Below are 26,466 nucleotides of genomic sequence, written 5' to 3' on the forward strand. Positions count from 1 at the left end.
GGACACCAGTGCTATTGGATTAGGACCCACCCATATGATCTCATTTTCCTTTACCTACCTCTCCAAAGGCCCTCTCTCCTACTACAGGCGCAGTCTGAGGCCCTGGGAGTTGAGGCTTCAGTATATGAATTTTAAAGGGACACAATTCAGCCCATAGTGGTATCTTTCCATTTAATCCCCCCCTTCTCCATTTTTAACGTCATTTTCTATTGGTTTCATAATTTGCGTTCATATATTTTATCATCGGTTCTCCCCAAACTAGCAGAATAACCATGCAAAAATGAAAACTTGACCACGTTTCATGCTGCTTAAATCCTTCATTTGTTCTCCAGCAACCACAAGGATAGTGCCCACCAGCACCTCAGTGCTCAAGGAACTATACCTGTCTACATGACCCGGCCACTCTCTCACCTGCAGCGAGAGTAGACTGCTTACATCTCTCGGCATTTTCAAATTCTCTTTGCTTGAAGTCCCAATCAAGTCTTTTCACATGACTACTTGATATAGTCCAAAAAGCTCAATATCATCCTTTGCAAAAACGATTAACAGACTGCGATTTTCAACGTTGTTTAAGTTAGCTGTTCTCCCATGCGCCCTCAGAGCATCAGCACAATACAGTACAATTATTTCTGCCCTGAACTGAGAGTGCTGTGTGAGCAGAGGCTGTGTCTTGATTTAGACCTGTGTCTTTAGTATAGCGAAGTGCATGTTCCTCTTAGGCACTTAGGAAATATTTGATATGTGAGTGAGTAAATGAATGAATGAATAAAACATATTGGCTAGAAGGAATATTTTGCTATATTATTTTAATGCTCTAATGCCAATATTATAGAAGTAATCAATTATAGTTAAAAATAAACCCTTAGGGGGCACCTAGGAGGCTCAGTTGGTTAAGTGTCTGACTCTTGACTTTGGCTCAGGTCATGATCTCACGGTTCATGAGTTTGAGCCCTGCATCGGGCTCCGTGCTGACAGGGAAGAGCCTCCTTGGGATTCTCTCTGTCTCTGTCTCTGTCTCTGTCTCTCTCTCTCTCATGATTTTGAGCCCCATGTTGGGCTCTGTGCTGACAGCTCAGAGCCTGGAGCCTGCTTTGGATTCTGTGTCTCCCTCTCTTTCTGCCCTCCCCCACTCATGCTCTGTCTCTCTCTGTCTCAAAAATAAATAAACATTAAAAATAATAATAATAAAAATAAAAGTGGTGGTTCTTTGTTGACAGGTGGTGAAACTGTATAATTTATTTCCTTTTTCCTACTTTCCTGTATTTTTCATATAGCCTTCATTCTATGAAATGTCCCACGACTCTCTACTCATGTTAATACATTTACCTCCCTTTTCACAACATTTTCAAATTGTATTCTTCTTTACATTTCCCTGCTTTAAAAAAAAAAAAAAATCCAAAGTGGCATCTGAAACAAATTATCCGGCCCCACGTCTGCATTTCTGTGGAAACGAAAATAAAACACATAACAGGGCTCGGAGGATAAACTTGTCCAACCACTGTGAAATTTCCATTACGCCCTTTATGACTTCTCCAGGCCTGGGCCCTGAGGACAAATGAGCAGTCTCATCTCTGATCAAGGGTTACTTCGAGTTAAAATTATCTGCCGTTCTAGAGAAACTCTTCCACATGGTCGCACCCTGCCGCTCTGAAGGTGAGAGTCACCCCCGCCGTTCACATATCGGATAGCTACAGGATGCAACGCAGAGACTTGGACAAAAGCATTAAACGTCACTCAAAACGTTATTTCCATTAAAGTGACGTCATCTCGGGTGTCATCACCTAAATGTTTTCATTTTTCTGTGGCCCTCACAGAACAGATACTGCCCTTGAGGCAACCTTGCTGGGTAACTTTCGCTGAAGAGAAGTGCAGAAAGGGATAGTCGTTGTAATTTTTGGAAAGGATATAATAATCATTGTATGGTTTGGGGGAGCCTTCCCTCTGATTTTCCTCCACGTGCTGGGTATCTCCGCGGTTAGATGATAGAGCCATAGAGTTTCAGAGATAGAAGGAGTCTTACGGGTCTTCGGGTGTATATAGCCTCATTTACGAGTGAGGAAATGGAAGCCCAGAGAAGCCCAGGAACCTGGTGAATGTGCTCATTCTCCTTCCTCTGAGAGGCCTTGGAAGTGAACTGCACCACGAATGACCCATCTCTATGATTAATTTCAACTGTTCCATTTGTCTGCTGGCTCTGTAGTCAGAAGACTTGGGTCAGTTGTAAACTAGTCATTTTGAAGGACCTGTGGTGTAAAGTTGCATTAAGATTAAATGAGATACTTGTTACAAACTAAGTTCATAAATAATGCTGGTGTTCGCTATCACGATAATGACTATCGTCATTTATTGTACATGTAATTCTACTGTTTGAGCTGACGCATTCTGGAATATGGAGATTTAAGAGCTTATGAGGGGGCCCTGGGTGGTTCAGTTGGTTGAGTCTCTGACTTCAGCTCAGGTCATGATTTCACGGTTCATGGGTTCAAGCCCCACCTCGGGCTCTGTGCTGACAGTTCAGAGCCTGGAGTCTGCTTTGGATTCTGTGTCTTCCTCGCTCTCTGCCCCTCCCCCGCTTATGCTCTGTCTCTCACTCTCAAAAATAATCATTAAAAAAAATTGTTTTAAGAGTTTATGAAGGCAGTAACGTTACCACTTTTGCTTCCAACTGCTTGGTATGTATCCAGCTTTGCGATCCCCATTTCTCAGGATTTTGAAGACCGACAGATGAGGAGGACCCAAAACGACAACAATCGTTGACACTGTGTGGGTGCTGGGTCGGCAACTGGTTCTCTCTTAAGTGTTTTTCGTGCGTTTTCCCATTTAGTCCTCAAGACAACCTCATAAAATGAGCAGATAACCCCCATTTTCACAATGAGATGCGGACACGGGTTAATTACACAGGTGGAAGAATTACCGTATTACCACCTTCCAACTGCTCCTGTCTCCACTGCCATGAGTCCAGAGGAGTTGGCGTCTCCTGGTGTCCCAGTTCCCAGAGCTGACAGCGGCTTTCCTGGTGGCAAGAGACGTTCCCACCAGGTCTCTGGCCATAAAGTCACACATGTCACCAAATGCCCTAGTGAGCAAGGTTTCCTAGAGCAAGAAGGTAGCCTTTGATGAGGGGCTTGACCACCTACTTATAAGTGAACACACAGCGTGTGTAACAGTATGTAAGTGATACCACTGGGGCAAGGACATGCTTTGAAATGCCATCTGATGTGCTCTCTTTCCAGAGCGTTCCCTTCTCCATCCCTTTTCTATCCTTGCTAAGGGACTCAGGCAAGTCTTGAGACTAAGTCTGTTGTTCCAGGGAAGGGAGAGTAGGTATTCCCTGGAAAGAAGAGTTCTTACTCACTTTTGAGCCTCAAATTAGGCTTATAGAAACTCATAGCGAGACGGCCATTTTAGAGGAAGAAACGATTTTTCTTGAACTTCTAAAGCTACGTTGTATCACAGTCAAAACAGATTAAAGTGCGCTTTTGAGGAAGAAAGAATACGGCTAAAAACAAGTTCGTGCCGCACAAGTGGGAAAAAAAACCCCAACCCTCTCTGTGGACGGTGCGTGAGAAAGAGAGAGGGAGGAGAGGAGAAAAGAAGAAACAAACAAGCCAACAAACGTGGAAAGGAATGAGAAACAGCCAATGGGGATTGAAGCGGAAAGAGAGTGAGAGGCAGAAGAGGAGAAACAGAAGACCCTCCTCTCCCACCTTCTGCTTGGATGGAAATCCCGAGCGTAGGGAGAATGGAGAAATATGCAGGTTGTTTGCGGGCGGCTAAGAAAGGGAGACGGGACCTGGGAGAAGTTCCACACGAGGCTCTTTAAACCAAGAGATTATTAATACACCCATAAATGTTCGCTCTTCTTAACGCGCCACTTCCTCTCCTCTCACAGCCAGTAAACTTTTCACGCATCCCCTTCTTACCTTTGTGACTCATGTCTTGATTTAGTGGCCCCGATCCGTATTTGCCATCTCTCAACCTTAGCACTCAAAAGATTCACCGATTCATGCCTGCAATGGTATTGTTATGCCTTCTTTTCTAATCTCCAAAGAAGCCTCGTTTTGGAAATGTCATGCAGGTCTGGATATAAATGTTACTCTATCCGATGTGTAAGTCATACTTCTGAGTTGAAAAAGTTTCAGGATTTTTATAGGGACACTTTAAAACGTTAGGTGGCTTGAAATATTCCCTGCTGATGTACATCATCTCATTTGCAATAATGTATTCGACGGAAGCAAATGATCTTCTGAAGAGTATTCATCTTGCTTCCCATTATAACTTACAGCCTTAGCTCATTTCTCAAAATGCTTTTCCAATTACAGCCAGCACTTGATCATTTGAGCGCACAGCACTTAACCTGAACAATTCTTGCGGGGCTATTCCCTTTTGCCTTGTTACCTGTCCTGAGACCCTCGGAAGTTGGAGTTGCTGAGGGTAGAGTAGGGAAGACACTGAGGGATGCACTGCGGACACGCCCTGTCTGACTGCTAGAAACTTACAATTTTACTGACCTCAGTCTCCTTTGAAGCCTCTGCAAGTTAGGGTCCCCAAGCCTTGTCCTGGGCTTGTCTTGCTCTTTCTACACATTCCCCCTCAGTTACCTCTTTTAATTTCCATGGCACTGAATGCAATCTATATGCTGCCACACAGACGTCCACCTCTCCAGCAGTGACCTTTATTCTAAGCCCCAGATGCTTATATCTAGTTGTTTACTTGATACAAACATTTAACTGTCTCCTGGGCACCTCAAGTCTGGCTTGTTAAAAATGGAGCTTTTGATCACTCCACCAGCAAAAATGTGTTCTTTCATTTACCTGTTTATTAAGCCAGAAAGCTGGCTGGCATTCATCCTACATCGTCTACTTCTTTCTGCCCCACCACCCGACTCTGTCTGTCTCTCCCTCCCTTCCCCCCTCGACTACCTGCCGGATCCAACCCATCAGTAATTTTTTTCTTTTTTTTTTTTCTATCAAATGCGTTTCAAACCCATGCACCTAACTTCCGCTGCCAACACCCTAATTCTTGGTACTGTCCTCTTTATGCAGGGTTTTATTCAGAGCTATACATGGCCTGTCTGCTTCTACTCTTATCGACTCTTACCTGCTCTGCAAATAACAGCCAGAGTGACCTTTGAGAAACAGACGTTGGATGTGTTGCTTCCCTGCTTGGAACCTCTCCAGGCTTCCTATCATACTTTGCATTTTTCTGAGGGCCTCACGCCCTGCACAGGAGGACTCCTCAGCCTGACGGACCGCACCTGCCTCCTTCAGTCCCCTCTGCTTCCTGAACCCACCTTTGCGCCATTTTCTCCCTCTGCCTGGAACTTTCCCCTGTTCCACACTTGACCCTGGCTCCCTCATCCTCCACCACCAGTTCCTTCATCTTTTAGGACCAGTTTAAATACCCATTGAGCCGAGTTTGCCCCTGTTTGCCCTAGGGGCTTCCTCTCTGTTACTGTTTAACACTGTTATCTGGTTATTTCCTTCAAATCACCTATCTCATTGAGTTTTCATTCAATTTTTTTTCTATTTGATCTCCGTTACAGTCTCTGAAAGTCAAGGCCAGGTCTGTTTTATTCACCATGAACAAACTTATGGCTTAGAGGTCTAGAGTAAGTGGGCATGGTTATTGCATGAATGAATGAATGGACAGATGAATGAACGAACGAACTTTGGTGATGCCCACTGATACCATACAAGTTAGATAAGAAATACCTTAAGCTCATCTCAGAGAAGTACCTTTCTCAGGTTTAAATCCTCTCTTTTGGATTCCCTGCCCCACCCCCCACCCCCACACCACCTGCCGCTACAGACACACGTAACCCATATTCCTTCATAAGCAGCAGGGACTGTTCTCAGCAAAAGTGGGAACTTCAGATTTTCACATCTGACCCTCATTAGCAATTCGGAGATATTTCTCCGGGGAATCTAATCAGTTGATTATTTCTTCCGCTTCAGGCCTTTGCGAGGCACCTGTGTCTTGCTCCGGTCACTAACACCGTGTTGTCCCACGGTGAGTGTTGATCTGGAATAATAATACCCAAGGCTTACCAGTCCTCAGCACTGCCAGCGACAGTAGGTCAAGCAAATACCAGAATGGCTGGCACCTCCCTATGACTGTCCTGAGGTGGAAGGCAGTGCAGGAAACCACTTACATCGTGGAGTGGGAGAGAGGAGTTCTAAGGATCATTAACTGTATCCACATTGGAAGCAAAAGGCATGAGGCAGGCATCCCACACCCCTGTGGGGTGATTGCAGCTACATGAGAGCCTTGCCCCCGCAGATCAGCACTCCATACGAAGCACACCCTTTCCACCCGGTGTCCCCCCCTGTAGGCCTCCCCAACATCGACACACAAGTCCTAGGCTGTGAGCTTGTTAAGGATATCAACTATCTGTGTCCTCCATTTACCACCATGCTGGATGAAACTGTCCAACGTAAGGCGATGTTATGAGGACTCCACTGCTTTCCTCTTTTATCTGGAATACAGGATTGGAGTAAAACACTTGGTCCAGGGCGTAAAGGTGATTGGTAGGTATAACAAAGGACCACCGAATGGATGGGTGGCTTACAATAAGAGAAATTAATTTTCTTATCGTCTTGGAGGCTGTACCTCAGGGGTCAAGCGGCCACAGGGTCGTGTGCTCTCCGCAGGCTCTAGAGAGACCCTTTCTTAGCCTTCCATCTTCTGGAAGTTGCCCTACTCAGCGTTCCTTGGCTTGTGGTTACATTACTCCAATGTCTGTTTCATTGTCACACGGTGTTATGTCCGTATGTCCACATTTCCCTTTTTACGAGGACACCGGGCACGGGATTTGGACCCATCGTAATCCAGTTTGACCCCATCTAAACTGGATTACGCCTGCAAAGACCCTATTTTCAAATGAGGGCACATTTACAGGGTCTGGGAGGTCACAGATTTTGTAAGAACGCTCTTCAGCCCAGTACGGTAGGTTCGGCTGGATTCATAGATGTCAGATAACACCTTGATAGTGTTTCTCAGGTTTTTATATTTGAAAACTTTGTACTCACCACAGTAGGTGAAAATCACTCAATCGGAGAATTTGAGTATACCTGTACAAAAAAATTGCAGATGTCTGTCAAAGTCTATACTTAGATTATGCTCTTTCCTCATGCAGGAAATGAGAAGGGACCCTGGGCTTGGGTGGGTTACATCCTCCTCTGTCATCCTCCACTGATTTGTCCTATTACTTGATCACTCCTTTCGAGCTGTCATCTCTCAGTTTCAATCCCGTAGGCTTAAAAATCCTATAAAGCTAGTGTTTTTCTTCCTTCTTTCCGCTTTCTCACTTGTCACTTTTGCCGAAGGGTCAGTAACCTTTTTCTGTAAAGGGCCACAGAGTAAATATCTTAGGCTTTGTGGGCCACACGGCATCTGTCACAACTATTTGACTCTGTCTTCATGGGGCAGGGCAACCAAAGACAATGTGTAAACAAATCAGCCTGGCTGTGTCCCAGTAAAACTCCATTTATGGATGTGGACGTGTGAATTGGATACAAATTCCATGCGCCATGAAATATTCTTCTTCTTTCGACTTTTCCGTCCATTTCAAACTGTAAGAAGTGTTTCCACCTTGAGGACTTTACAAAGAGGAGGCGGACTAGAGCTTCCCAGTCTCTGCCACGTCTTGTTCCTGATCACTAGGTGACCCACCTTCACCTCACCTTTTATAGCATAGATCCCATTCTGCAGGCTACAGAATGTTCCAGGTCTCTTTTTCTCTTCACTTTTTGTCCTTTTCCTCTCTACTTCCTTCCTCTCTCCCTCCCTCCCTCCCTTCTTCCCTCCCTCCCTCCTTCCTCCCTCCCTTCCTTCTTCCTCCCTCCCTTCCTTCCCTCCTTCCTTCCTTCCCTCCTTCCTTCCTTCCCTCCTTCCTTCCTTCCCTCCTTCCTTCCTTCCCTCCTTCCTTTCTTCCTCCCCTCCTTCCTTCCTTCCCTCCTTCCTTCCTTCCTTCCACTTGCCCTCCTTCTTTTACTTCCCCCTCCCACTGGTTACTGTGTTTCCAAAATAAACACCCACTGCCTCTAAATCATATTTGATAATTGCACATTAATTATTTTAATCATATCCTATTTTCTAAAAATGGAGGGGTGGTGATAATAGGTCATGTCAATATTCATGAGACAGTCATTCCCTTATCCAAGATAAAAAAAAATAGGCTTTAAAATCTCTACATGAAATAAATACAAATTGTAAGAATCCCTTGGTTATTGTGAGAAGTGTGTGTTTTCTCTGCCGGGCGATCAGCCTCCAAGCACATCCAAAATTAGAATGCCATACGAGGTCCTGGGTGCCCATAACCCAGCTTCTGCAAGTTGCCAGTGACAGCCAGTTTTGTTTCATTGGTCTCCCTCTTGCCCACCATGGAATTACTTTGAAACAAGCCCCAGGCATCAGTGATATTTTAGCCTGTATCTATGAAAGATCATGGTTCTTTTTTTAAAAAGCATATCCACAATCACATCCTCACAGCTAAAAACCAATCATAATTTCTTAATGTCTTTAAATATCCAGTGTTCAAGTTCCCCAATTGTTTCATAATTGGGCAGCCTCCATTTTGTGGGTCCCAGAATATGAATTAACTTTATCATGCCTGATACTGCTTTGTTGGCTCAGTACACATTTATTGAGCACTTGAGTCCCCTCCACCAGATATTCTGTTAGATAATAAGGATTAAGCAAGGACAGTGATGCCCACATTGCCCTTGGCAACTTAACAAGTGGTGGCTACAAAAAATATGTTACAAACATGCTACGAGAAATGCAAACCCACTGGTAAACTTCGATTTTTAGGAACCAGATGGAGATGGAAGGACATCTAACTTGAACTTGGTGCGGTACTGGGGATTGGGAAGTGGGCAGTATTTTCTGCAAAGTGCTTAACCATCTGAACCCTGATGGACTAAGAGCTAGGGCAGGTGGCTGTGTTTTTGGATCAGGGCAGAACTTGCTTCGTTGAGAGTCAGCCTAGGATTTAGGAAGCTTCACAGAGAATCATTTTTAAAAAGTGAAATCACCTAATACATTTGTACTTCTGTTGAAATGAAAGTGAGAACACCAGTTCCGCTTCCTTTGTATATGTTAACTCTGATATTTTAAGGGTTTCTTTCGCTAAAAAGTTATTTCTAGCTAATTATCCTTACCGAGGAACTTAACCTGTCAGACTGTCTTGCTAATGTTCCTCACAATGGGGTCTGCTTCAGTGAAGAGAAACTGACTTAATGGGGAAAATTAAATACTTAGAGAAGTTGATTATTTGGGGATTTTCTTCCAAGGTGATAAATGTTATCTATATCGTCAGCACAATTTTTGGGGGGACGCCTGGGTGGCTCAGTCGGTTAAGCGTCTGACTTTTGGTTTCAGCTCAGGTCATGATCTCATGCTTTCATGAGTTCAAGCCCTACTTTGGGCTCTGTGTTGACAGCATGGAGCCTGCTTGGGATTCTCTCTCTCCCTCTCTCTCTGTCCCTCCTCCACTCGCACTATCTCTGTCTCTCTCAAAAATAAATAAAGAAAAGAAAAAAAATTTTTAATGAAGCCTCGTGCCTGGGTTGGAAGAAGGGAGAACAGCCACAAATCCTCTAATGGGAAGGATTACTTACACCACAGCCCTTAGTGTCCCTAAAGAGGTAAACTGCTAGGATATGTTTGGTCTCCCAAAATTTCAGGGAGCAGTGATGTGAGCTTGGGTCAACACGAAAGGAAAGGTCATGTGGTAAGATTCTGTTCTGTTAATAACGAATCAAACTGTCATTTCCAATTGTGTGTTTTCTGCTATATCAAAGCTTCTCGGAAACTTCAGGAAGAATGTCATTTCTCAAGTTAGCCTGTTGCAAGTTAGGTTTAAACTCAGTGCTAACAGAAAATAAAATTCCCCAACACTAAAATATACCTAAAGTACAATACTAGAGAATATTAAAGCGCCACATGTGTTAAAGAACTTGGTGTGGGTGATAGGTGGGTTTATGATTTATACACTAAGTCTTACTGCTTGGATTATTCTGACCGTTGCCTGAAAATTAGCAGTTACTTGTAAAGGTTGTACCGTAATTCCTTATTTTGGGTTCCTCCTCCACTAGGTCTTTGGTGGCTTTAATGGCCCTCACTCACCTTTGTGTGCCCAGGGCCTAGAACAGTGCTTGGAATACAGCAAGGTGTTCCTAAGCAAAAGTCCCTCCGCTCCTGACATTCTTGTCGTGGAAGGAGGCATCCACGTACTTAGCACAGGACCCTTACTGTCTTACTCACCACCCTGGATAGAATCGGTGGTGGTTTTAAGATGCTCATTGCACCTGAGGTATATTTTTATGTTGCTCTTTTAAAAATCATTGCAGTTCCACCTCTTGTAAATGCCGCAAGTACAATACCAGTACTCTGTAATTTCCGGTATCGCTTTGATTTTTTCACCTGTAAACACTTTCTCAATGCGTAATGTTTTTCTGAAGCTTAATACTGTCGAGTTCTCTAGCGTGATCTATAATCCCATGAACTATATTTCAAATGGGTACTTCATAGGAATGATCAAAGATGATAGGGATAGAGGTTTGTTATAAACTAAATGAAGAAAGGAATAAGGTATATAATGAGCACAATATGCATTGAACTTTTGCAGACTGCTCGGAATTTGAGATGCACCAGTAAAAAAAGGTATAAAAAAATTCTCCAGCGTAGTGGAGTTGACAGGCTTTGAGGCAGGTGGGGGTGGGGTGGAGAGGCAGACAACACAAAAGAAGCATCACAAATAAGTAAGCTATATACTATGTTAGAAGGCCACATGTGCTCTGGGACAACAAATGGAGAAGGTGAGGGGCAGTGTGGGTTGTAACTTTGAATAAGGCAGGCAGGGTGGGCCTCAGGGAGATATGCCAGTTGAGCCAAGACTAAATAGAAGTGAAAGAGTTAGTTCTGAGACCAAGGGGAGATGCCTTGAAGGCACAGGAGACAGCCAGGCCCCGAGACTGGGCCACCCGTCAGAGCCCAGCAAGAGGTAGACCAGAGTGGGAGATCATTATTTCAAGTGATTTTTTTTCCACCTAGAGTATATAGTACATTTCAAGATATTTTTTAAAATAACAGGAGGTGTTATCTTTAAAGGTCCACAGGAATGGTCAGTCACTGATCCTGGGTGACATTTACTTAGTCCCAAGTTGGAATTGAGATCAAAATCTAATTTCTCTTGTAAGCAACAAGAACCAGAAAGCAGCTTTCTCTTGCCACACCGGGCAGAAAACTCCTTGTTGCCACAGAGATGAACTCATGAGGGTCAAACACATGCACCACATCTCTACCTAGTGTGAGCGCAAAGGGGAGGGAAGATTAGCTTGTCTAAGTGCTGACAGAAATGCAGTCAATAACTCCGGCCGTATTGTGAAAGAATTTTAACATCCCTACGATGGAACAAAACCATTAACAAATCTCCTTCTTCCCAGAGAATAGCTAATGCCTTCTTAGTAAAAAGACACAAAGAAGCTCCAAATTGTTCTTCAGGTGGGTGAGAATGATCCACCAGTATTTCTACATGTTCACAGCACTCGATTTGTCATCCATCTTTGGGCTGGAATTGTGAGCATGAAAATGATCAACACTTTCCACCACCCGCAGAACGTCATCTGTACTTTTAGCTCATTTTCCCAGTGCTTCCTGCAGAGGCCCCATCTGCTTTACATACCTGATTTCTCCACACGGGATGAGAGCTGCTTATGCCTTCTGAGCCCGTACGGAGCTACCATTGTGAATGGCTCGAACCACCCCAGCCCGCCATGGTGAAATGGCCCCTATGTCATTGGAGGCTAGGCTACAGAGATGATTGGAATGCTCGCACAATAGGTACTGGGGGGGGGGAGCAAAATGTGATACCGAATTGCTAATACTTTAAATTATGTCAGCAGGATTATACTTATTGAGAAAGTCTTCCAAACAAAATAATGATCTAGGAAATGGATGGTCTTCAGACTTATACTCTGGAAAGACTGATGGGATTTTCAAACAGATCCTCTTACAAATGACTAAAGAAAAAAGAAAAAAAAAAAAAACCTGTATTACAGCCTAACCTTATGCTGAGTCTTTTTATCTGAGTTACAAACAATTCTGTAAAAATTAATACTTTAAACAACTAACTACAGGTGGCTCGCTATTTAAGAAATTATTTTGCGACTTAGTGAAGCACACACAGCTCAGGTAAAATCACGAATATTTCCTAGATTATTACTTTGTAAATCTGGATCTTCATCTAAAGTTTACGTGAAACAAGGTATACTTTGATCGTTTGTTTCAATGTGAAATATTTCTAGCTTATATCCAACACCCAGAGTAGGAAGTATGACATCAAATATAAAATTAAATTAAGCCCATATATATCCCTAATCTTATTCCCCTTGGCTCATCCATGATCTTAGAGGAAAAGCTTTCCACTTTCCACTGTTGAAGGTGATGTTAGCTGTAGGTATGTCATACATGGCCTTGAAGAAATACTTGTAAAATACGAGTTGATCTTTTATCTCCGCAGGTTTTCAACACCTACCTGTGACCGTGCATTAGATCGTCCACCCCGTGCGCAGTTGTCAGGGCTCTGGAATCTTATACTTCACTATTCCAGACCCTTCAATTTCCAATTGATCTAGAGCCCACCCATTAAATCCTTTTTGTCTCCAAAGTACTTGGTCTTAACTATAAGAAGAATAAAATGGGTCTTACCCTATCCTTCATGTGGCTCATCACTATTTAACCTTTCTGATTCACCGGCAGTGCCATACCTACTTGGTCATTTCACAGCTTTCTAAATCTGGGCCACGTGGACTTTCTGTAGGAACTCACAGTGTCACGGTGCCCTGTGCACATCTCTGTTTTAGCACTTGTTTGTGATCTGTAATTCCAGGCTTACTGTTCTCTTTCCATCAATGGACTGCAAGCTTGTCGAGGACAGGAATTCAAGTCTTTGTCCTTCTCGTATCCCCAGAACCTAACCGTGATGAAAACGGTCAGGAGCTCAATAAATAGCTGTGAATGCGTGCAATATTGAATTATATTACTGTTTTATGGCATTTTTCTATGTTTAATAGGTTGTATATTGTTGTCATTTAAAAAGTCTGCTCTCTGAAAATTAGTGGGTTCCTGTGGAGAAGACAATACAATTTTTGATGTGTCACCAACCATGTCACCACTGGGTCAAAGGGATGAAGAGTGAAAAGAGGACTAAATCCAGATTTAGGAGACAAAGTCTCCATCATTTTGCCACTAACTCTTCATAGTCATTTGGGCAAGTGACTTATCACTCCTGAGACTTGGCTTCTGTATCTCTAATAGAAGATGGTCAAAATGGATGTTCTCTAAGATGTTTATGTTGATGTTATTTGGGATTCAAAATTTTTCACATGAGAACATGGCTTCCTTCGAATGTTAGGCTTCCTGCCTTGGATGTGTCTTCCTATAAGGCTGCACATTTTTTTTATGTTCATTTATTTTTGAGAGAGAGAGAGAGAGAGAGAGAAGAAGGGAGGAAGGGTAGAGAGTGGGAAACACAGAATCCGAAGGAGGTTCCAGGCTCTGAGCTGTCAGCCCAGAGCCTGACACGGGGCTTGAACTCACGGGCTGTGAGATCAAGACCTGAGCCAAGGTTGGACACTTAACCAACAGGGCCACCCAGGAGCCCCAAGGCTGAAATTTCTATAGCATTTAATTGGACATCCTTACTCATATCTTGCTCATAGTTAAGGCTCAACCATTGTTTGATGGAATCAGGATAAGAGCCATTAAGACTCCTGTGCCCAAACAAAGCCACAGATAAAGTTATTGGAATGCAGTTTATTAGAGGAGAAATTTGAGGATATACAGAATTGGGCCCACTAGTTTTATCCAGCAGGCCAAGGTTTACATGCAACATGAAAAATCTTGGGTGATACATATACGATAGTTCGTTTCCCATTGTGTTATCGTAAGAGGGAGAAACCCAAGGTCATTCCTGAAGTGTAACTGTAATAGATACAAGGACTTGTAAGGAATTTGGACTGCAAGTTGATGTTGGTTATGCCCCTCTAAGTTATATGTACCATTTTAAATTTAGGTAGTCTACAATAGTCTCTTTTTTTAAAGATTATTTCAGAGTTCATATGAATAAAGGTGAGAAAAAAAAGCTCTCAGATGAACAAATAAGTCCTCAACCAGTACCGGTGATATTGTTTGAAAATCAAAAACCCTTAGATGCATATGCAAATGTATAGGACACGCAAATTTCTTTTTTCTACTGGATTCAGCTCCAACTGGACTTTTATTACAATATGCTCTATAATGTGAACTTCAGATTGTATATGGGTAGCATGGAAAAGAGTCAAAAATAGCCTATACGTGGTAAAGAAATTGGTTATGTCCTGGGAGGAGTTATTCTTTGCTTTTTTTCCACTGGTCATTTCCTGACTATCAGTTCCTGGTCAGAACTTCAGCCATACGATGACTTGAGTCCTCATGAAGTGAATTACTTGAGAATTAACAGATAGGACAAGTATGTGGGGTCACTGGCATAGGTAGCAGAGATTTCTAACATCCTCATGTCAATATATAACTAAGCTGGGTAATCTTGAAGACCCTGTTTACTGCCAAGGAGAGGGATGTGTTTCCACAGTATGCTCCGTATGTTTCCCAGTATTTGAAAAATATCATTATATTGTCTGTATTGAAAACATTGTACAGTGTGACAGTTTTTAAAAATGTGATTACGTGATGAGACAGAGAGTAAGCTCTCAGCAATCACAGAAGGCACTTTCATAACACACTAATCCAAAGAGAGTATTTGAAATACACTCGCTTATCAATTGCTTCTTCATAAAAATGAAACAGCCATACATAGTGGTTTCTATTTGCATTACACCCATACCTGATAATACAGATTATATAAGTTGTATATAAACACATTACAAATATGGGAATAGGATTCTTAATTTTTCACTTATGATACTAGCAAAGGAAACTCTATGCAGTATAACTTTCTTCTAGATGGTGGATATCTGCAAAAGTGTTAATATCCATTTGTCACTTAAGATTTAATGGCTCCAAAGGAGCCATTGCGATGTGTAATAGGCAAGCATTAAAAAATAATTTGCAAGATGCATCAACAGTAATTGCTTTCTGCCATTAAAATAGAGTTTACAGATTTCCTTTTATAATGCCATGACAATGTAAAAAGTTTTAAATCTTTATCTATCTATGCACACACACATGTTTTTCAAGCCTTCTGAAGTATATAATTTTAATGAAATAAAGGATAGTACGTCAGAGAATAAGTTTAAGCACGCCACATTAACTTGCTCCAAACCTTCCTGTGCCAAGGACTTCCCATTTCACTTTGGGGTCACACACCTCCCCCATCCCCATTACACCTCGAACTTTAATTCCTGCTATTCTTTCCTTCCTCACTCACTGGCCTCCTTGTATACCTGAACGACACCAGAAATATTCTCAAGCCAGAACGTTTTCATTTGCCCTTTCTCTGTCTGGAATACTTTTACCCGGACATTCACACGGCTTGTTGGACAATGATCTTATTTATTCAGATGTCACGTAGTGAGGCTTGTTGTGCTGTCCTCGGTCTTTAAAAATGCAGTCAGACAGGGGCACCTGGGTGGCTCAGTCGGTTAAGCATCTGACCTCGGCTCAGGTCATGATCTCACAGTTCGTGGGTCTGAGCCCCGCGTCGGGCTCTGGGCTGACAACTCAGAGCCTGGAGCCTGTTTCCGATTCTGTGTCTCCCTCTCTCTCTGCCCCTCCCCTGTTCATGCTCTGTCTCTGTCTCAAAAATAGGTAAACATTAAAAAAAATAAATAAAACTGAAAATGCAATCAGACAAAGAAAAATACCATATGATTTCACTTATATGTGAAACCACTTATATGTGGGATCTAAAAAACAAAAGAAACAAAACAGAAACAGACTCCCAGATTCAGGAAACAAACTTGGTTACTGTATGGGTTGGGGTCGGGGGATGGGCAAAATAATTGAAGGGAATTAAGAGCTACAAACTTGCTGTTATAAAATAAGGAAACCATGGGGATGTAATGTACAGCATAGGGAATAGAGTCGATAATATTGTAATTACTCAGTATGGTGACAGGTGGTAACTAGACTTGCCATGGAGATCATTTCGCAATGTATCAAAATATCGAGTCACTATGATGTGTACCTGAAGCTAATAGGGCATCGTATATCAATTATACTTAAAATTTTTAAAACTGCAATCTACACATAGCCTGCTCTTCCATTCTCCGATGTAGTTTTTCTCACCATTATCAATTGCTAACTACATATGATATTTTAATTTTTTTGTTATCTGTTTTCTTCCCCCACTAGAATACAAGAACGTAAACTGCAAACACTTAGAATTTTTTTTTTCCTCTGTGGTTCCCCTAGTGCCTAGATCCATATCTGATCCATAGTGGATACTCAGTACTGTTTGTCGAATGAGCGAATGGGCTATGAAACAAATATAAAGAACGTGGTGCCCAGAAGATTGGCACAGAAATGTGTGTGCTCAAATGCATGGGTGTAGGGTTTAGGGCCAAGCAGTCACTGGAACCAAAATGTTAGCAACTCATCAATATTAACATATTGGTTAATATTTTTAAAGTTATTGACAGAGACCGTAATGGGTGACCATTTTATTTTACTTACTTAATTAATGTTTGCCTTTATGAACATCATTTTGTGTAAATTAAAAAGGGGCTTATGATACTTGAGAAAGGGTCAGAGTAGAATGCTGTTTCATTATGAGTTAAAGAATGAAAGTCATGGAATATTGGAATATTGCCATAGAACAAAGACATGGTCCTGGTAAGGATTTTTTTTTTTTTTTAAGTAAATAGCGAGTAGTGTCAAACATTTGAGAACTCTATACTAGAGGCTGATTTTAACAGAAAGGAGATAAAGTTCACCGTATTTAATTAACAGATCTTTACTTAGGTGAAGGTAAATGCGAAGGTCTGGATACAGGTGACAATCCGTTTGCGGTCAGAATCATGTCAGAAAGAGACAGAATTACTAGAACATATTGTATTTTGTTGCTGTATCAGAGCAGCTGAAGGAAGACAGTTCTGATCAGGCCAAAGGTGAACATGGAAAATGATCATCTTGTCCCATGGAAAACGTGTTACTACATGGGCACCGTACTTGAACTTGCTTTAGTTGGTTTCAGAAGAGCAAAGTGGAAAGGATTCTAATACAGAGGCACATTGTAACTGATGAAGGGAAATTATAGATCAGAACGACATGGCTCGTCCAGGGTCCCTGAGGAAGGTCAGAGCCAGAACTTGAACCAAAGTGATTTAAGAAGTTCCTGGATCAGGTTATTTGTGTTCTATTTATGTTTTCTTAATTCGTTTTATTCAATGAATGTATTGTCAAGGTCTCTTATGTGTAATGACTATTCTAACCACTGTGCATACAGCATTGAAAACAACCTCTTCCTGGGGCACCTGGGTGGCTCAGTGGGTTAAGCATCTGACTTTGGCTCCGGTCATGATCTCACGGTTTGTGAGTTCGAGCCCCGCATCGGGCTCTGTGTTGACAGCTCAGAGCCTGGAGCCTGCTTCAGATTCTGTGTCTCCCTCTTTCTCTCTCCCTTCCTGGCCCTCTCTCTGTCAAAAAGAGGAAACAACCCCTTCCTCCTCCCCTTCTAACGTAGACGGACAGACAAAATGAAAATGGGCACTCAGCTGGAGAGGGATAAATACTATGGAGAAAACAAAGCCGGACAAGGAGATAGGAAGCAGCTGTGGTGGAGGAGGGGCTCAGCAAAGGAGAAGTTGGCTTCAGGGCAGACCTCAGGAGGAGGAGGGGTGACCCCTGCTGCTATCTAAGGAAAGAGCTAGAGCACGGGCTCCAAGATGGGCTGGCTTGAGGGATGCAAGGAGCTCGGTGTGGCTGGAATACCCGGGAACAAGCGGGACATTAGGAGAGCAGGAGGGAACAGGGCAAGGTAGAGCTGGGTCGCGGAGAGCCTCTGGCTGTTTCAACAACTAGTCTTTTACTCTGAGCAAACCCCCCCCCGGGCCATGTGAGGGCTTTGAGCAGCGTATCCGAGTTTGCCGTATTTTCGAAAGGCTCAGCGTGGCTTCTGTGTGGAGGGTAGGTGTGAGGGTGCAGGGGTGGAAGCAGGGGAGAGGTGGAAGGGATTGTGTGATGTGGGCAGCAGGAGGTGGGGGCTTTGACCAGAACCGGTGGGGAGGTGGAGGTCAGGTGCACCCAGATCTCAAATGTAGAAGGCAGAGCAGACAGGATCCACGGAGAGGTTGGATGATGCGTGTGGAAGAAGGGGGGTGGGGGATGTAACGGGAACTCTGAGGCTTCTGTCCCGAGCAGCTGGAAGAACTGAGTTGTCATTTGCTGAAATAAGGAAAACCACGTGAGGGACAAGGTCAGAAAGTCTCTTTTAATCTCTGTTCCCTTGTAACTTATTTATTTGTGGAAGAAACTAGATTGCGTAACCTGTAGAGTTTCACACTGCAGAGATTTTGTGGACTCTTCCCTCGGATCTCACTTAACATAGTCCCCTCCCCCTGTATGTCCTAGGAACTGGCAGTGAGGACTGTAAGTGCGATGAAATTCAGGTTTGATGTGGGCCAACGCTGCCTGCCATGCAGCGTTGTGTTCCAATCCCACCAGAAGGCACAGCTCCTCTGGTCGTGCTTGTGGTTGTAGTACCAGCCATGAGTACCGTTGCTTAGCTCCTTCTTGTCAGAAGTTCCCAAACGACGGTCCTCTGGTTCCCTCAGTTAATCTTCATGTATGAGCTGAAATACGTCCGTAAAGAGACTGTTAATTATGTTACAGAACATGCAAGTAAGGTAGACTAGATGCTTGATTCTTTGTCTTTATTTCCTAAAATTCAAAACAATGAGTTAGTTATCTGGCATTTCCCACAGTTGAACATTTCGTTTTATTTTCATGAACGCCTGGAATTAAACATACCAGATGTATTTTATTCCATTGCAGGAGATTCTTAGTGATGTTAAAATCATCCTTCTCTGTTCGGGGGGGGGGCTTTGAGCTGCCCTCCGTTTCCAGTAGCTCATTTGTTTCCATGTGACGTTACGTTCCAGGCTTATCTTGTACATTTTCAGCCCCAGAATCGGTCACTTCACCTGGCAGCCCGGTTTTCTCTTAATGAAAAATCCTGTTGGGTGATGACAATCTGGTGCCACAGGTTGTCCTTGTTTGGGGCCTTTTCCAGTGGTCAGAGCTAAGACGTAGGTCTACATTTTTAAAAAAGAAAAATTATGGGTTCATAGTGATGCTTCTGATTCAAATTCAAGAGTACATAGGGTTATATTTCAGACTCATCCACCTTACGTTTGCTTCTCCTTTTCGCACATGGAAATTTTCAGGGTCCAAAACATCAAGGTAATTACTCATTTGTGTTGTTGCCCAGGTATAGAGCATTTCAATAACAAGATGCAGGGTCCAGGTTCATCCAAAAGGTCAGGTGAAAATATTTGTTGACAAGATGAGGGTGCGTTTTCTGATTAGCGCAAACAGCATAGACAAAGATTCTGAGGCCTGAGAGAGCACAGTTCCTTTCAGAAAGCGCAGATACTGTTGTATCAGAGGTGTGATGGGTTAGAGCGTCAGGAAGGAGTGGGAACATAGTGGGCTGTGGATATTAGTGTCAACGGGAGACATAAGCTGTCTGTTCTGTGTGTTCCGGAGGTATCTTGCATTTGTTCTTAATAAGAAATACTTCGGGACACCCGGGGGCTCAGTCGCTTGAGCGTCTGACTTGAGCTCAAGTCACGATCCCACAGTTGGTGAGTGCGAGCCCCACATCGGGCTCTCTGCTCTCAGCGTAGAGCCCACTTGGGATCCTCCGCCCCCCTGTCTCCCTGCCCCTCCCCCGTTCATGCTTGCATTCTCGCTCTCTCTCCCTCTCAAAAATAAACACTAAAAAAAAACCAAAAACCCATTTCTTTCTACTTTGTCTGTACAAGCAGGACTTCTCGGATAGAAGTTTAAGGTTAGCTGTCCTCAACCCCGTTCTACGTTGAGTCAGGGAAGGTGGAGCCCAATTATTTTCTGCCGCTTGCGGAAGCATTTGCGTCCTAACGACCCGTTTTCGTCGTTATGTTTCTCCCCACAGAGGACAAAGTGTGGACCATCGTGTCTCACGACTTGCAGATGCAGACCACGGTGGCGGGCTACAGCCCAGAAAAATACTCCGTGACGCAGCTCGTTTACAGCGCCTCCATGGACCAGATCAGTGCCGTCACCAGCAGCGCTGAGCACTGTGAGCAGTACGTCTCCTACTTCTGCAAGATGTCCAGGCTGTTGAACACCCCAGGTAGGCTGTGAATGGAGGGTTCCTTTTAATTACTGTCCCAGCTGGTGCTTGGAATGACGGCCACCACCCAACAGGTGTGACTTAGCATCTCCCAGTCCGGCCTCCCCAAGTGCAGGCAGCTGTGACCAAAGTCAACTCGCACTTGGTTTGTTTTCTGGAGAACGAAACTGACAAAGTACGATGTTAAGGAAAAAAGAAAAAAAATTCCCTGGTCTGCAACGTCCAGGTTTTTCAACTTTCCGCACCTACTTACGTGCACGAGTGTTTCTGGTGCTTAATGATCAGTCGTGGCTTCGGGCAAAGGTGTCTCCGAGCCTCTTGTGAACTTTCAAGCGATGCCCTCTGAGCTGTTCAGTTGTGTTTAAGGAGAAGCTGAAAGGCCGCCCGAGATGAGTAGCGTGTAGCACAGCGATAGAATTCAGAGCCCTTTGCTGTCTGCAGTCATTTAACAGGATCCGTTTGTCTCAAGGAGCTCGACCTGATTGTTTAGGTGTGGGACGGCTTACTTTTAGCATTGCTTCCGAGTGTGTGTGTGTGTGTGTGTGTGTGTGTGTGTGTGGGTGGGTGGGTGTGCGTGTGCGTTAAAGGTATAAAAACTAGTGTCCGAAGGATGCACTGGAAATAGAGATCCGTGTGCTTTGGGGTTCTTGGCCGCCAATTCAAGATGTTGACAGAAAACGAAATCCCTCCGTCTGTAGTATGACAGAGCAGAAATAAAGCATGCGCTCTGACCACACTTTTCAGCCGTGCCGCTCTTTAGGTGTGCGATTTGGGTGGCGTTGATTGAACTCGTAAGCCTCAGTTTCCAGTCTTTTTCATTCAGATAGGAATCATAATGCGTATTGCAGGTGAGTGAGAATTTAATAAGTACGTGTACTAAATGCTGACTGCAGGGTTTGATCCACTTAAGGACTTTATAAATAGCAAATAGCGTACTGATTATTTGTAATAGTAAGCATTAGAAGTGGCATCATGCCACATCACAGACCCATGGGCTATTTGATGCCCCAAATCGGTGTTGGATTAGAGGCAGTATTATGTGGAATAGCTTACAAAGAAGAGTTCTAATAAAACATTATACGGTATTTTGAAGATTTGCGTGTATTTTATGCGCTGAAATTATAGACAAGTGTAACCTCTAGAATCTAATAGTAAAATCTAGGGGCGCCTGGGTGGCTCAGTGGGTTAAGCATCGGATTCTCTTTTTGGCTCAAGTCACGGTCTCACAGTTTGAGTTTGAGCCCCACACTGGGGCTTGGGAGCCTGCTTGGGATTCCCTCCCTCCCTCCCTCCCTCTCTCTTTCTATCTCTCTCTATCTCTCTCTCTCTCTCTCTCAAAATACATAAAAATTAACTTTAAAAGTAAAATCTGTAAAAAAAAAAAAGTACATGTGGACACGATTGGTTCAGACAATTAGTGCTTCTGCTGTTTGAAGAAAGAAGAGATGATTGTGGCTGGGGTGTTGAGGTGCTCAGAGGCAGAGACACAGTTTGAGGACGTTGAAGGAGGGTAAGCCAAAGGCTAGTTTCTAGTCTGTTTTTAAGCAGGACTCAGTTACATTTCTAATAATAAGTTCGGGGTGCCTGGGTGGCTCAGTCAGTTAAGCGTCCGATTTCGGCTCAGGTCACGATCTCACGGTCCGTGAGTTCGAGCCCCGCGTCGGGCTCTGAGCTGACTGCTCAGAGCCTGGAGCCTGTTTCGGATTCTGTGTCTCCCTCTCTCTCTGACCCTCCCCCGTTCATGCTCTGTCTCTCTCTGTCTCAAAAATGAATAAACATTAAAAAAAATTAAATAAAAAAATAGTAAGTTCAACACACTAAATCAAAGTCAGGAGTTCACTGCTAATCTGCACAATAGCAGACTATTTTCTTGGGATTCCAGATATTGTGTTTCCAGACATTTGTAGATGATTATTGTACATAATAGATTATGCTCTGAAAATAAGTTTATCATATGCTGCTTGCCTTGGAAGATGTGTGTGTGTATATGTATACATATGTATATATACATAATTATATATATATATGTATATGTATATACGTATATATGTATAATTTTTACTCACAAGAGATTAGTGCTTAATAAATGTTTGCTAATTGGAATGAACTGAAAATACATCATTATATAATTTTAACTATTATCTCATCCTACCTTCGGGCAGTTGGTTTAAACCCATGTGTGCATCAGAATTCTCAGATCTATCAAAATGCTGATTGCATGGCCGTATTCCTGGAACTCTCATGCGGTAGAACTTGGTTGGGACCCACAAATGTTTGCTTTTAAAAAACATTCAAGAGTAGTTTTGTGGACCATACACTAAGAAACACCATCTTTAATTTGAAGCATGAAGGTCTCTCATGTTAGACTTTAAGGTTTGAGTTCTCCATGGTGGAGAAGATTAAAGGAAATATTAGAGCTTGTCTAGCCAATTAAACAAAAAGGGCATACCTAATTTCCTGCTCCTTCAGCTAAACCAAACTGGCACTGTAGTATTTTTTAATCCTTTGCATAGACCAGTCTCTAAATGTTATAGAGTGAATTTCCGCCCACCCTTTTTTTTTTTTTAATGTTTTATTTACTTTTGAGAGAGAGAGAGATAGCATGAGCAGGGGAGGGACAAAGAGAGAGGGAGACACAGAATTCGAAGACAGGCTCCAGGCTCTGAGCTGTCAGCACAGAGCCTGACGTGAGGCTCGAACTCACGGACTGTGAGATCATGACCTGAGCCAGAGTTGAACAGTTAACCGACTGAGCCACCGGGGCGCCCCATTTCAGCCCACCCTTCTGAGTCATTCTTCATCCGCCCAACTTCTGTTTTCCAGGCTAGCTAATCTGTAGAACAGCTGAAGCAAGGAAAAGGAGTAGTTGGGGTAGCGAGTGTTTCCGAATGATGGCATTCTGTATATGTCCAAATAAGAAAGAACACAATTTAATAAAAATCTTTAATTTGCTGTTTTAAGGAGCTAATGTTTGCTGTAATTGGTTTTTTTTTTCCTCCTTCCTGGTAACATTCAATTTTAAATATCCATTTACTCGTTCTTAACTAAGACTGAATTATATTGGAACTTCTGTAGTACTCCTTGTGACATCTGTTTGAATACAAAGTATATTCATTATAGTCATGGCAATTAAAATGAATATCAAATGAGTTTGTAATAGCTATGTACTTAAAATGTTATTCTTTATTTTAAGAGCCTTACCCTCAAGAGTTCATTTGGGTCTCTATAGTTTCTAATGATACTTATGATAAAGAGTTGTTTGTATGCATAAGGACCTCATTTTTATTTTGATAAATGTTTGGTTGTACCATACCATTAGCTAACCAATGTAGAATTACTCATCATTGGTTTCTTGCAACTTTACAAGGGTAGTGTAATATATTTCTTGCAATCTTATCTCTTCTTTTTATTACTACAAAATTTAAAAATGGAATCCATTTTACGGTAATGATTTTGCCATTTTTTATGGTCATATCTGTTCTTGCCATGTAACTATTAATTCAGTTGTCCTTATCAGCTTTATAAAAGACACAGAAACAAGACAAATAAAGTTATTTTATTCCATAGAAGAGCCTGTTTGGAGTGAGGCATACCAACTTGGGAATGAACAAATTGTACTTAACGAAAACCATTAATGGATATCAAAAACCAAAAGGATATTAGCATGTTTTATATTTATATCCCCAGAACTACAAATGTAGTAATATCTGAACTTACAAAGGCAAAAATGGTTAAACAATGAAATCTACTTCTGAAATAAATACCTTAAGAACCTGAATTTGTTAAGCTAGATACCAAGAGAAAGTTTCATTGCATCCCACTTGAGAAATGTCTTAGTCAACAATCTTAATATTTTAGATAAAATATTTCCCTGTATTTTGACAAAGACCTACTAGCCTGCTTTTAAAATTCTTATTTTCATATCTTAGATGCACTGTTGCCCTATATTTATTTTATAAAACATTGTACTTTCTAATTAAGAATTTTTTTTTTATTGTTGAGGTATGTATTCCTTACATCTATAAAGATTTAATTGTAGAGGTATAAAGTTGATATGATTCCTATTTCTCTGACTAAGTGTTGTTTTCTTTGGTTTCCAGTGTTTCACTTCCTTTAATTTCTCAATGTAGTCTTACTCTGTTCTCGTAAGTCATAGTTTTATTGCTTCTTTTGTTGAAAGAAGCAATATAAATTATCCATGCTTTGGGGTAGTTTACTATTGGATTTTGTATCTATTGAAAAGGAATTATGTTCACAATTTTTGCCTATAAAGTAAGCTGTGTAAAATTCAATATACTTTGATGATACTAAACAGTGATTTAGTGGCATCCAAAGGACAAGAAAACAGGACTCTGGTATTATAACTTATAACCTATTTTTAGAAGAAATTTCTAAACTTTGGTGAAGTTATTAAGAAGGCGAACTTTCCAAGTTGGTGCTATGCCTTGTAAGAAGCCATGATGTTTAACTCTTGAAACAACATAGATAAAAACATTGCTTGATTGCCACTAAAGACTAACATTTTCATTGTGTCTAGTCAGTATATTAATTCAAAGATGAATAATTTAGCTAATTAATTATTGTGTTAATTATTACTAAAACTGGAGGGTTTAATTAAATGGCGCAAGCAAGGAAGGTAGAAATAACTAAAAGGTAAAAGTAGCGGATTAAATCCGGTAATATTCCACACCCAGGCAACTAGACTGTCCATAGAGGACATTGTGGTTAAAAGGGACAGAATGGTCACAGGGAAAATAGAGGCTATTTCAGCAGTATGGATAGGAGTTGATGAAGGCCTCAGCTGGAATAATGGTTGAGATCATCAATCAGTCCACAGATATTTATTGTTTATTGCATATCAGGAATTGTGACCTATAAGCTGACATGTGGATTCATATGAGTTGCCTAAGAAAAAAATGGCAGGGAGAATTCTCGGTTAGAGATATCAGAATGTGCAGTGTTTTGAGATGGACGTCAAAGGACACATACTTGGAAAGACATGAGAATGGCTGGAGCAGACACCTTGAGGGTGAGAGATAGAAATATGAAGGAGGGGGGGGTGCCTGGGTGGCGCAGTCGGTTAAGTGTCCGACTTCAGCCAGGTCACGATCTCGCGGTCCGTCAGTTTGAGCCCCGCGTCAGGCTCTGGGCTGATGGCTCGGAGCCTGGAGCCTGTTTCCGATTCTGTGTCTCCCTCTCTCTCTGCCCCTCCCCCGTTCATGCTCTGTCTCTCTCTGTCCCAAAAATAAATAAACGTTGAAAAAAAAAAAAAAGAAATATGAAGGAGAGTCTCTGCATGACCTTCAGGATTCCACTCAAAGGGCCAAGGAAATGGTTTTCAGTGGGGGATTCCAGCTGTTATGTGAAGAGTAGCATGGAGGGATGACCAGGTTTGCGGGAAGCAAGCCTCCCGCACAGTGCCACCAGAGAATGGACGAGACTGAATATCTGAGAGGCTCCCTGGGCATTAAGAGGGAAGACTTTCTTTAAAGTGTAGGTAGTAGAATCAACATGAGTCATGATCGCTTACCTGTGGAGTAACTTCAGGATAACTTTAGGAGTAATCTTCCCTCTACCCAGGAGTGAAGGTAAAATGGATGACTAGAACGGTTGTAATGTCTTCATAAGATGACTCAGAGAGGTCGTGGGAAGAGCAAGGAAAGAACATTGAAGGAAAGAAAACACTAATTTGAAAAAGTCCTTAAAGGAGAGAATGCAGCTCACCAACAGGACTCCGAAGTAATGATCACAGCAGGAGGAAGAAAGCTAATAATGGGGAAGCTAAGGCAAAGGAGTATTTAACAATACAAAAACAAGTAAAAATAAGTGAACACAAACAAGAAACTCGAGATGTGGGCAGTGGTGAGACATCGTACAGAGGAAGCCAGGCCTTGGCTTTGGCTGTTGGGAGGCCACTGGAGATTCATGGTGGTGGAATCTGCTGGACAGAGCCACTGAAGAATGAATAAAAAAAAGCAAGTGAGGGTTTTCAGGAAGTTCTATAGTAAGAAGGGATGGCTGAATACAGAACCGCTGTTTAATCGGAAGACAGAACTAAAGCAAGGGTTTGGGAATTGTTTGTATGTTTAAAAAATGAGAGAATTATGAGTAAGTTTATACATGGAGGA

The 26,466-nt window shown here is 42.4% G+C and overlaps 1 protein-coding gene across 1 annotated transcript in view; it reads left to right on the forward strand.

The window, feature by feature from the left end:
- Positions 1-26,466, forward strand: part of CNTNAP2 (contactin associated protein 2) — a 1,378,773-nt gene that overhangs the window by 700,725 nt on the left and 651,582 nt on the right. Inside the window, exon 13 of the mRNA XM_047095265.1 lies at positions 20,138-20,338. Coding sequence (XP_046951221.1) covers positions 20,138-20,338 — 201 coding nt within the window. The remainder of the gene's footprint in view (positions 1-20,137; positions 20,339-26,466) is intronic.

This window comes from Lynx rufus, unplaced genomic scaffold, assembly GCF_022079265.1.
Source record: "Lynx rufus isolate CCGP_SWC_20201006 ecotype Redwood Valley unplaced genomic scaffold, mLynRuf1.p SCAF_4, whole genome shotgun sequence".
NCBI classification, from domain to species: Eukaryota; Metazoa; Chordata; class Mammalia; order Carnivora; family Felidae; genus Lynx; species Lynx rufus.